The sequence below is a fragment of the Scophthalmus maximus genome, chromosome 1 (genome assembly GCF_022379125.1).
Source record: "Scophthalmus maximus strain ysfricsl-2021 chromosome 1, ASM2237912v1, whole genome shotgun sequence".
NCBI lineage: Eukaryota > Metazoa > Chordata > Actinopteri > Pleuronectiformes > Scophthalmidae > Scophthalmus > Scophthalmus maximus.
The window spans coordinates 13,793,686-13,805,662 of NC_061515.1; the positions used below are offsets into that span (position 1 = coordinate 13,793,686).

The 11,977-nt window shown below is 40.1% G+C and overlaps 2 protein-coding genes across 3 annotated transcripts; one reads left to right on the plus strand and one right to left on the minus strand.

Annotated features, from left to right (window-relative positions):
- The first annotated feature begins 206 nt into the window (after positions 1 to 206).
- trpv6 (transient receptor potential cation channel, subfamily V, member 6) lies at positions 207 to 5,923 on the plus strand. Its single transcript, XM_035641516.2, has 17 exons — positions 207 to 348; positions 496 to 643; positions 747 to 844; positions 942 to 1,064; positions 1,739 to 1,879; positions 2,020 to 2,118; positions 2,280 to 2,455; positions 2,567 to 2,713; positions 2,838 to 2,917; positions 3,019 to 3,154; positions 3,466 to 3,552; positions 3,658 to 3,734; positions 3,824 to 3,989; positions 4,142 to 4,208; positions 4,324 to 4,592; positions 4,711 to 4,817; positions 5,428 to 5,923. Exons 2-17 carry the CDS (start codon positions 513 to 515, stop codon positions 5,690 to 5,692), a joined length of 2,169 nt encoding a protein of 722 aa, XP_035497409.1. The 5' UTR covers positions 207 to 348; positions 496 to 512; the 3' UTR covers positions 5,693 to 5,923.
- On the minus strand, positions 4,675 to 11,828 carry si:dkey-26c10.5 (uncharacterized protein LOC563797 homolog). 2 transcript variants are annotated; one of them, XM_035642652.2, is made up of 7 exons: positions 11,497 to 11,828; positions 11,164 to 11,262; positions 8,717 to 8,821; positions 8,297 to 8,428; positions 7,775 to 7,926; positions 7,584 to 7,681; positions 4,675 to 6,468 (listed from the first exon to the last, which is right to left on the minus strand). In XM_035642652.2, exons 1-7 carry the CDS (start codon positions 11,582 to 11,584, stop codon positions 6,342 to 6,344), a joined length of 801 nt encoding a protein of 266 aa, XP_035498545.1. In that variant the 5' UTR covers positions 11,585 to 11,828; the 3' UTR covers positions 4,675 to 6,341. The 2 variants fall into 2 exon arrangements, with proteins under 2 accessions (XP_035498545.1, XP_035498552.1); XM_035642659.1 differs by lacking the exons at positions 11,164 to 11,262; positions 11,497 to 11,828 and adding an exon at positions 8,911 to 9,105.
- Positions 11,829 to 11,977: the final 149 nt, after the last annotated feature.

Sequence of the window (11,977 nt, forward strand, 5' to 3'; positions counted from 1 at the left end):
AACAATTTCATAAAAGCATGATAAAGGACTTGCTGGTGCGACGGTGAATTGAACCTTAAAGCACAACTTTCCCTGCGGGACTCCTGATCTGCGGTGAAAGTCTAGCTGCTCATTACCGCCTCACTCTCACTGACTTACCTGTCTGCTGTTCACTCATCCTCCCTCTCCACCCATTCATTCTCAGGCCCTCCACGTGTCTCCTCCCTCATGGCTGGGTTATATATAATGGTCATGTCACCGGGATTTCACTTCTCCTCAGGGACATTTCATAGGTGTTGTGTCCAATTTGGACAGTGTAATGTCTGAGTATCACCAGAGTTTGAGGAGCAGCACTTCTATTGTTTAAGGGTAAGACTGAGAAACTTTCTTCGTCTTTGTCAATTGGATTTATTGTATTCTATTTTGAAAACAAAGAATACAAATAAGCAAAATATGTCTTTTTTTTTCTTCCACTCGATTTGTGCTTGTTCATCATACTCAATGTTCCTCTTGCAGTCAAACATCCGGGGTCAATGTCTCCGTCTCTGGCCAGATCTGCTCCGAGTGAGCTCAACCACTGGTGGAGTCAGCTGAGGTTTCGCCTTCAGAACAAGAAAGGATGGAACGAGATGTTGGATGAGACGTTTCTGCTCCACACCAAATAGTAAGAAACTCGTATCAGATACAGAATCAGAGAATTAATGATATGCAGGTTTCAAGACAACTTACTTTAACTTGGTGCTTTTCTTCTGTTTTTCTTCCCTCAGCATAAATGACATTCCTCTCTTCTATGCGTCTAAAAAGAACAGTGTAGGTTGCATCAAGAAACTGCTAAGCTTTGCATCCACTAACATCTTTGAGAGGGGTGAGGATTAAATGTGAATTTAAACATCACTGTGCTCTTGCTTCAGTGTAGTACAGTGTTGGTTGTGAGTTTACGAAGCTCAAATGTTCTCGTCCAGGTGCTCTTGGGGAGACAGCGCTTCATGTTGCCGTGATGAATGACAACCTGGAGGCGGCTGTGGCCCTGATGGACGGAGCTCCTGAACTCATCAACGAGCCCATGACCTCTGAGCTGTTCCAAGGTCGAGATTTACGAACTCATTGTCACACACACGAGCACAAACATTCGATCGTGTAGCTGAAATGTCATTGCTCAATGTTACCGGTTGTTAAATTCAGCAAATGATATAGAATAGAAGAGATAGACTGAGATAAGTAACATGGACAGTTTAAACCATTCACTCCCTTGCATTTTCGTACCAGTCTTATTAATCGTTTAAGCCACAAGTATGGATGTGCTGCATAGTTTTGTTTTTCTGAATCACAACAACATTTGATGTAAATACAGTAGTTGCATTCAAGATTTTAGACAGATCACATACCTGTACATTTTGTGTAAGAAAAACTGCAAAATATATTTATTGCACATTATGAATGTCTCAACGATACTAGCACGCTAATCTCATCTAATACATGTAATCCACACAGCTACAAGGCAATGTTGGGTTACAATCAGTGGTGGAAAGTTACTAAGTACATTTACTAAAGTAATATTTTTATGGCATGGTACTGCTACTTTTATTCAATGATTTGCCTGTAAATGATTTTAAATCGGACGCCACTGCTAACAGCTGAGTAAGACCAATGTTGCTTGTTTAACTTTGGCCTCACTGACACGACAGGTGAAAGTGGTGAGATTAGAAGCAGTTCAGTCACAGTGGACTGATGTATACGGTTTATCTCTGCTCTGTCTCAGGTGTCACTCCTCTGCACATCGCTGTGGTGAATCAGAACACCAATCTGGTCCATCACCTCATTAGTCGAGGTGGTGATGTGGTTACCCCTCGAGTCACCGGCTTGTACTTCAGGAAGAGGATAGGAGGACTCATATACTATGGTACGTCATCATGAGTGAGCCAAAAATGTTTGTGGCGGCTGTGTGTGTACAGTATATGGTTTGGACCAAAAGCATTTACAAAATAAATGTAATGTATGTTTATTTTCTGGTGTTTTACAAAATGTACATTTGGTTAACAGGTGAACACATCCTGTCTTTTGCTGTGTGCGCCGGTAACGAGGAAATCATCTCCATGGTGATCGAGGCAGGGGCCAGCACCAGGGTCCAGGATTACCGAGGTATAAAATGTTGCCTCTCGTTGGAGAGTAAGAGAACATACCGTATGATTTTCACATCTGTGAATCTGTCTGCTCTTTTAATTATTAATGTCTTTCTGTTTCCTCCTCTTGTACCTCCCGTCTACGCGCCCTTGTTTTTCCTCCTTGTCCTCTCCCTATAGGCAACACCGTGGTTCACATTTTGGTTCTGCAGCCCAACAAGATGATTGCATGCCAGGTCATTGACCTGATTATGGCACACGACGCAGAGCTGGACCTGTTGGTGCCACTCGACATGGTGCCCAACTACCGAGGCCTTACACCTTTTAAACTGGCTGCCAAAGAGGGAAACATTGTGGTGCGTACAAGCCAGGGAAATCTCACGGGGTGAAAAACCCAACATGGAAAGGTGAAGCAGATTATTTCACCCTCATGTCCTCACTGCTGTGACTCCACCTGTCTCTCTCAGGCATTTCAGCACCTGGTCAATAAAAGACGTGTAGTCCAGTGGAGTCTGGGCCCTTTGACCTCGAACCTGTATGACCTGACAGAGATTGACTCATGGGCCGACAACATGTCAGTGCTGGAGCTTATTGTGGGCAGCCACGAGAGAGAGGTACGTCTTGATCTCCCCAGATATAGGCGACAGTATTTAGGGTAAAAATTCAAGGCTACTTTGTCAGAAATTATCTTTGGTCTGATGTTGAGTAGAAATTAAGACACTTTTTTCTCTTGTCCAGGCGAGGAGGATACTGGAGGTGACCCCTGTGAGGCAGCTGGTCAGTCTGAAGTGGAACCTGTATGGAAAACATTACTTCAGGTAAAGTTTGATATCAGTTACTAAAGTGAAATATATCAACTGTGTTCATGTTCAGTCTTGTGTTGACACTGTTTTCTCTCTCTCTCACTCTCTTATGTCAGGCTGCTGCTGTTTCTGTATCTACTGTACATCGTGATTTTCACACTGTGTTGTGTGTATCGCCCCCTGAAGGACATTCCGGAGAACTACACAAAGTCAGAGATGGACAAAACCATCCGGATCCAGAAAACACTTAATGTGTGTTGGAGTTAATGATATGACTTTTATTACCTCGTAAAAGATATGCTATTCTAAACAAAAAAAACAGATGATGAAACTGAGGTTTCCGTCCGGATCCAGAAAAAACATTTAATGTGTGTTGGAGTTCATGATATGACTTTTATGACTTCTTGAAAAAAAAAATGCTATTCTAAACAAAAAAAACGGAAGATGAAACTATTTTTTTTACTGTGCATCTGCACATCTCGTGCAGTCTAAAACCAATGGTCTAAGACAAAATTTCCCATTTATTATTAATACAAACTTCATTTCCTCTTTTCATGTGTCAGGAGAGTTATGTGACATATGAGGACAATCTGCGGCTGGCAGGGGAAATCATCAGTGTTCTGGGAGCTTTCGCCATCCTGTTGCTGGAGGTGAATCTATGACACATGCTTCATCTTCACACATGTTTAATATAACCGTGCAATTGATGTAGATATACATGCATATACACATATATGTTTTCCTCTGCCCAACAGATCCCTGATATACTGAGAGTGGGAGCAAAGCGCTACTTTGGCCAGACAGCACTGGGAGGCCCCTTCCACGTCATCCTGTAAGTACAAACACGTCTGAGCATTAAAGTGAAACATACTATTCTGAAATATCATGTAACCTTTCTGCCGTTTGTGTTGTTCTGGCCAGTATCAGCTACGCCTGCTTGGTGGTGCTGCTGTGTGTGTTCAGAGCCTGCGAGGTGCAGGGAGAAGCCGTGGTGATGGCAGTGTGTTTGGTTCTGGGATGGTGCAACGTCATGTTCTTTGCTCGGGGTTTTGAAATGCTCGGCCCTTACGTCATCATGATACAGAAGGTAGGCGACAGGAAAAAGCCCAGGACCCAGACACAGACACAGAGACAGATGCTCTAGGGGTTCATGAAGAAACATAGTAGCCTACCTGTTTCTGATGTTCACCCATTTGTGTTTTCAGCCTGCACTACAGTATCTGTCTCATTTCCTTCTAGATTATATTTGGAGACCTGACAAAGTTTATGTGGCTGACTCTCATTGTGCTCATTGGTTTTTCCACCTGTGAGTATATGCTACGAAACAAGAACAAACCTATAATTCTCACAACGCTTTTGTTCATTTTTTTGGTTTTTCCAGCAATGTAGATTTTATCCTTTTCTTTGATTTTCCTTCTCAGCCCTGTGGATGGTGTATATGACCCAGGAGCCTGATTCCATTCCTGCATATCGCTCCTTTCCCATCACTCTCTTCTCCCAGTTTGAGCTCAGTGTAGGCCTCATCGATCTGCCTGTGGAGCATACCATCACTACTCCCCCCATCGTCCATGTGATACACTGTGCCTTCTCTGTGGTCTCCTACATCTTGCTGCTAAATCTACTGATAGCCATGATGAGTGACACACACTGGAGGGTGGCGCAGGAGAGAGATGAGCTTTGGAGAACACAGGTAACACACACAAATGCACTGAAAGGCTGCAAAGAATGCAGCCAAAGGCACGAATACAAATGTCAAACCATGTCCCTGTGCATTGCTGTGTCATAGTAGGAGCTTTATTGATGTGCAGGTAGTGGCCACAACTTTGATGCTGGAGAGGAGGCTGCCACGCTGGCTGTGGCCTCGGCTCGGGGTTTGTGGGCTCGACTACGGCCTTAAGGAGCGCTGGTATCTCAGGTAAGAAAAGAAAAAATTCCACACAAATAAAAAACACTCTTACGTAGCAGAAAGTTACATAACAAAGGTGACATCACAGTGAACTGCAGTGACATGCAGTAAACCTTTTTTTAGCCTTACTATTTTCACTCAAAATAATCACACAGGGAGACACAAGTGTGTCCACTGACCACAGCCTACGTAGCCTGTCATGCTCTTGCAGCCAAATGTCATGTTGTGCTGTGATTAAGAAGCACAATTCTTCTCTTAGCCTACAGCCTACTATTACCTGCATATAGGTACTACAGCATTGTGGGAAATACACATAGGCTATTTGCACTTGCTGAGGGTTCGATGAGAAGATCAACATAAATCAAATCTTTAAAGTCGATGTGTGTGGTCAGTACAGAGGTTGGGTAGGGGTGATAATAACAGCACTGTGTCAGTAAAAAGAGTTGAGTGAGAGTTGTGGCTCTGACTCAAAGCACAACATGACCTAAAGCTGCCGGGCATTAAAGGCCACGTAGTTTGTGGTCAGGGGAAAATACTTGATGAGGACAACTGAGGGTTCACAGGAAATGTTACGCCTAATTTCAATAATAGTTTTCAGCGTTTACTCCATCCTCTGCAGGGTTGAGGACAGAAATGACTCAATGTTGCACAAGATGCGACGCTACGTCAAAGCCTTCTCCAAGGAGGAGGAAAAGGAGGGAATGGAGAAGACTGACACAATTAAGGGGTCGAGCTTGGAGAACCCGAAGCTCCGACCCAAAAACAGAGGTGGGTTTGTCAACAGGAAGTCTCTGACTGGTTGGCAGATGATTCGCCACAGCGCTTTGGGTTTGGAGATGGAGCAGGAGGAGCCAGAGGAGGACCAGGACATTAAACATGTTTAGAATGAGGGTCTGCCTGAGCATGGGGTGTGTTTTCTGAGGCCGTCCATCGTCGCACAGTTCTGAATATATGAAGTTGACTTTAAAGTGGTGATGAATTTCACTGAAGAACGATCTAAATTCTTCTTTTTAGTCAACAGTGCAATTATTCCTGCAGTATTATGCTATAGAAAAGAGTTGTGTTATTTTTAAAGCAATATAAAAAATGTGTAGCAGTAATATTGTATATACTAAGCTAGAACAAATAGAAATATAGACATTCAACTTGTTAGGTAGATGTATAAGTGTTTTCATATGAAAATAAAACCCTGTTAAAACAAAATCACTGGCCTCTATAGTATTTGTTAAAAAGTCATACAGCAGTATATGGAATCATACAGTAAGAATGAAACACCCTGATTGGTACTTACAAGCAACATCTGCAATACATAAGAGTCTAAATTATGCTACACAATGCTGCGAGAAAATATAACTTTCAAACATTTGACTTAACGTTACCACAGTTGTTGAATACGTAAGAAGCGTCATTATCTTTCTTTGCTGGATTCTACTGATGCAAGTGTGAGGTGGAAATAGAAATGATTATGTTGTTGAGGAGTCGGTGCTTATGGACAGAGCATTTGCTGATTTTTCTGTCAAAGGCATGATGCTGTCAGATCTGCACCTGACAGATGAAGTAAGTGAAGAACTGGCAGGACGCCCTGTTCCAGTTCTTCTCAGTTGGGCTTTCACTGCTCAGGAAGCCACAGTCCCCTGATGACACATCTTCTGCCCAATATCTGCAAACAATAAAAAAAAAAGAACACTGACTATTCCAGCAAATTATTGATCACAGAATATTGGGGTTGCTCATTTTAAGTGAAGTGGAGACAGTTGTTGCTGTTTTTTTGGGAGGAATACCTACAATCACCCTGTGGCCACCTCTGCAACCTGATGTAATCCAATACAACAGGCCTCTCATAACATTTATCTTTACAAAGCTAATATTGTTCCGTATTTGTTTAAATTGTCAAAATAATTCAAATTCCATTATATATTTTAGGACTGATTAACCATTTTAGTTAGTGTTGGTGTTAGTGCAATACATTGAGGGGTGTTACTAATATTCTACTCCCCTCAGTTGTGTTAATAAAAAGAGAAACCATGTTCAGTTTCACAGTACATCATCACCTATCACTATGACCTCAGCAATAAACATAATTGAATTTGCACATTTCAGACAATGTCAAGGTCTTACTGTATCTCTCTTTGTCTCGCTCTTTGAGCATGAGCGTATGTGAGAGGGTAGACACTGAACTCCAAAACAACAGATAGGCGTCCTTGTCAAGGTCATTTCACATCGAATCATGACACAAAATGTCATTGTTTCAGGTCAGACAAAGAACATACAGGTCGTCTTGATGCTGAATTGAAATGTTTGTCTGTGATTAAAGTGCAGGATCTTCTGTAGCAAGAGGAAATCAACACCTCGCTCGAGTCAACTCTTTACTTCCTCAACGATACAAACAAAATAGTTTACAACTGTTCAATAGAAACAGATTTTCTTGAAAACATTGAGGGGGGTTACTAATATTCTACTCCCCTCAGTTGTGTAAATAAAAAGAGACTCAGTTGCCCAGTACGTCATCACCTATCACTATGACCTCAGCAATAAACATAATTGAATTTGCACATTTCAGACAATGTCAACAAAAGAAGGCATGGAGGACTCTATGGCAGGGCTGTACTGGATGTAATTAGATTGTAAATGTGCACCGTATAAATTGGTCAACACTTTTAGACAAATGAACTCCTATTTACAAACTGATCTAAAATTCAAGGTCCTAAAGCGAGAAAAAAGAAAGAAAAAAAGAGGAAAGAAACGAGTCTGATAGAGAGGAAAAAATAGAATCACCTCTCCTGCATGGGACTGTTGCTGACCCAGCTCCAATTATCTCCGTCGCGTCTCAGGCCAATCCAGTATTTCAGGTTCCCTTTCTTAGTCAGAAAATCCTACAGAAGAGAGGGCACAATACACAGTTAAACAAATACACTGCGCATATTACCACCGGGGAATGAAATGAGTTTAAGTGATTTAATTTCCACCTGAACACCCTGGCTGGTGATGACAGCCAAAGATCCTCCTCTAGCGGTGCAGTTCCTCTGGCTCTGGTCCCAGTTCAGCCTGATAGTGGACAGGTAAAAACACGTGCGTCCAAACATCTGCCAGCCGTCTGCACACTGCTGGCAGCCACAACCTGTGAGACAGAAAATGTCCACACAAGAAAATCAAAAGTTCACTAATTTCCCTATTTAGATGTTTACATGAACAATTCCAAAGCAGACATTCATGAATGCCCTTATGTGATCCTGAACTAAGAGGAACTAATAACATTGAAATTAGCTAAATTTAGTTTTACATTTTTTGAAATGTTCCTAGTTCTCTAAAACCAAGCACACTCACCTTCTTCTGCTTGAAAAATAACATTTGAACTACTGTAATTATGTAAAAGCAAACTCATTTCAAAAGTTGAGTGAGAGCACAAAATTTGTTTTTCTTTGACTGAGATGTTCTTTTGGCTCGAATAAGGTTTTACATTGTTTTTTTTCTGCTGACATTACACTCACGATGGGCTTCAGTGTTAGAGAATTGGGACTTGCACTGCTCGTAGTCGCAGGTTGGAGCAACTGAAGGGTTTTGCTTGTCTGCTGCTGCTGCTGTTTCCTCTCTCTCCGGGCAAACTTCAGATCCAGACTGGACTAGAAATCAGAGCAGAGTGGGAGGAGTTGTGAGGGAAAAGAATAATGTCCTCAGGCAGCAGCAATGGAGTCAGCCACAACCCGTAATCCTGCATTGTCTGTCGTTATGAGAAGTAAAAAAACAAAATAAAAGCAGCAAGATCCTGACGGATCCATACATTTTTGATTCTGAAATAATAGCCACAATCCTTTCAGAATACGCTTCAGTGATACAGACATAATCCAGCCGGCAGTGGTTTGTTGTTACAACATCGACATGAATTCAGGACCATGGCTGCAGATACTCACGTTTCATACTAAGGACAATGACGAGCAGCAGCAGGACGAGGCAGATTATTGTGAGGATTAAACACCCTGCACGGTACAGACGTGCATTTCCCTCAGTCTGTTTGTCTGAGGGAGAAGACAATCAATCATGTTAGTGAGATATTTCAACAACAACACACGACAGCATCAGGATTTTATTTTTTTTTAAACCCTACCTTTCTCCCCCTCCAGTTCAACTGATAAGTGGGATGACAAGTTTTCCTTGGCTTCATCTTTCTTATCCTCACCATAGGTGCGACAGAATTTTATATACATGATAAAAATGTCCAGGTCTTTCGTGAAGAAGCTTGTTTACTCCGTCTTGCTCCGTCTCCCTGCCCTGAACTCACGTCTGCCCGCTGCAGTTTTACAAAGCGCCCTCCCCTCTACGTCTCGTCACCATAGAAACGTGCCCTCCACTGATGCCTATAAATGAATCATGTAGAACAGGGCTCCACTTGTCCTTAGACTCTGCATAGCTCTTACTGTATCTCTCTTTGTCTCGCTCTTTGAGCATGAGCGTATGTGAGAGGGTAGACACTGAACTCCAAAACAACAGATAGGCTTCCTTCTCAAGGTCATTTCATATCGAATCATGACAGAAATGTCAGTGTTTCAGGTCAGAAAAAGAACATACAGGTCGTCTTTTAATGCTGATGTGGAATGTTTGTCTGTGGTTAAAGTGCAGGATCTTCTGTAGCAAGAGGAAATCGACACATCACTTGAGTCAACTCTTTTCATCTGGACCTCAAAATAGTTTACATCTGTTCAATAGAAACAGATTTTCTTGAAAACAGCAGGGCCATGATTAAAGTTACAGACAGGATCATAACTTGTGTTGATGCAGCTTCTGTTTCATTGGCCTTTTCTTTTTGCATTTTAAGGCCTATGTTGTTCAAAACAGTAAGCTGCAATGCTGTGCTATTGCATTGTCGTCTATCTTTCTTTTTAATTGGTGCAATATGACAAAAGAAAGACTTTAAGAATAGAGGACGTGTCAGAATGTGCAGTTAAACAGTGTAACAGTTTATGACACTGAATCATCAGACTATGGTGTGAATGTTTGAGCAAGTTCATAAAATGTAAGATACATTTTGTCAACATCTAGTGACAAACCATTTTACAAAACGTAAATTGTTTTAGGTGAATACTGAACTGCAGTATTTACTTTCATAAAGCTGTGTAATGTCAGTGGATATTATCATCTGTCATGGTAATAGAAGCAGAGGAATAATACAAATAATAACAATAATAATGACTTTGCTCCTACATTGAATTCAACCACCATTTATTTTTTATTAATGAGACCAGAGTTTCTCCTCGTGAAACAAAGATTTTGGCTGAAAAAAGATTTTGCTTTTCACAACTTCAACTATTTTTGACTGTATGAATTCAAGATATTTTAAAATGAAATTAGTTTGAAGAATAACTAATGCGCAAACATTTGAAACACCAGAAAACATAACTAAAATTATTTCCATTCACTATCCTGTTTGTTTGCGTGTTTTGCCTGTTCTGGATTACCAGAGGTGCTCAGTAATAGTTATTACTGAAGAACATAGATTAAATCTTAATTTAAAATATGTACATATATATAGTCAGCATCTGTAATTTCTTCCAATACATTTTTGAAGTTGTGAGACAAATTCATTGATTTATTTGATATTGGAACATATTACAGACATTTAAAAATTACTGAATATTGTGCATGCACAGCATTATTATGATGAAAACGTATGTATAAATATTAAATGGGTTGAATTAGATAATATTTTCACCCCACTCGCAGTAAAAATCTTTTGAGTAAAAGTTAAATATAAGCAAGGATGAACAGTCATAATGGCTAACGTAAATGATGTTAAATACTACTGGAGCTGTAACAAATGATTCAAAACCTGAAATTGTACCTAATGGCTCTGTGTTTATCTTACACCAAACAAAGATAAAAACATCTAAACAAAAGATAAATGTGTTTGTTTTTTAAATTCTAAAGTTGTTTGGAAAGAAACAGTCACGGAACTCGAAAATTAGTCCTTCAAAAAGTCTCTGGAGCCCAAGAGTCAATCAATAATAGACATAATGTCTGTAATGAGCATGTTACAGATGATTATAGATTATAGTTTATAGATTTATAGGTTTTTCTGAAAAACATTAAGATGTTTAAGAAAATAATTGTTTGAACGAATTCTTAAAGACGGAAGCATGGACAACAAAATGATTAAACCTGAAACGTGTACACAAAAAATATTCACTAATTTGGTCGAGATTATTTTGTTGTTCTTCAACTTCAAATAGAAATTTATTTTTGTAATAAAGCAGTTAAAAATGTGTTGTTATTTTTCCACAGACTGGCCTGCATGCTGAAATCTTTGGCTGTTTCAAATGTTTAGTGAATAAACAACCACATAAAGTATAATATAAGAGTGTACCTTCTCCTTTTTTAAGTGGAGATTCACCAAAATAAGCTTCTGCGTAGACGTCCTCAGCTGGATTTTTCAGTTTACAGTAAACGTCTGGTTGTGCTTCCTCTAAAGTGAAACAAAAATACGGACACATACATTTCAACATCACACTTAAAACATCGTGAGTTTGCTTTAAAAAGAAAAGTGTACTGTAAACTGAAAAACATAACAAATTTAATTTTGTATTAATATTCATACATTTTATCGTTTTGTTAAACTTTGTCGAAATATTAGTCATATAAAAATGTTCTACAATTAAATGGGTTTTTTTATATCCTAAATTATTTGGATTCCTTGTACCTTCAGTTTTGACCGCCAGCATTGATTCACTCGCTCCTTCATCCTCAATGTTTCTCTCCTTCTCTGTGGCGATGTCTTCCATCTCCATTGCTCTTCTTTAGTATATCTTTTTCAGTTTCGTAGCAAGTCTATCAGACTTGGCCAGTCAACTGATCATGAGGTTATGTAACTTTTTAATCACGCAGACAGATGCAGAGGAAACTCCTGTTGCAGAACTCGTGTTAAGATGTGGTTTAAAAAAAGAAGAAGGCATAAATAAAACCCACAGATGATCCCAAATTTAAGTGACCAGGCACATATGGCTCAAAATAATCTAATTAGTAAAGTCAGAACACCTCCCCGTGAGGATGTCTCCTCTGTCTCTGTCTGTCCTCTAAGACACATGCGCTTCTGTGCGTACAAGTTGTCTAACCCTGTATTATTAGTATGATGATGTATGACATCATACGTACATTTTATATAATCTGAGAAGGTATAGAAT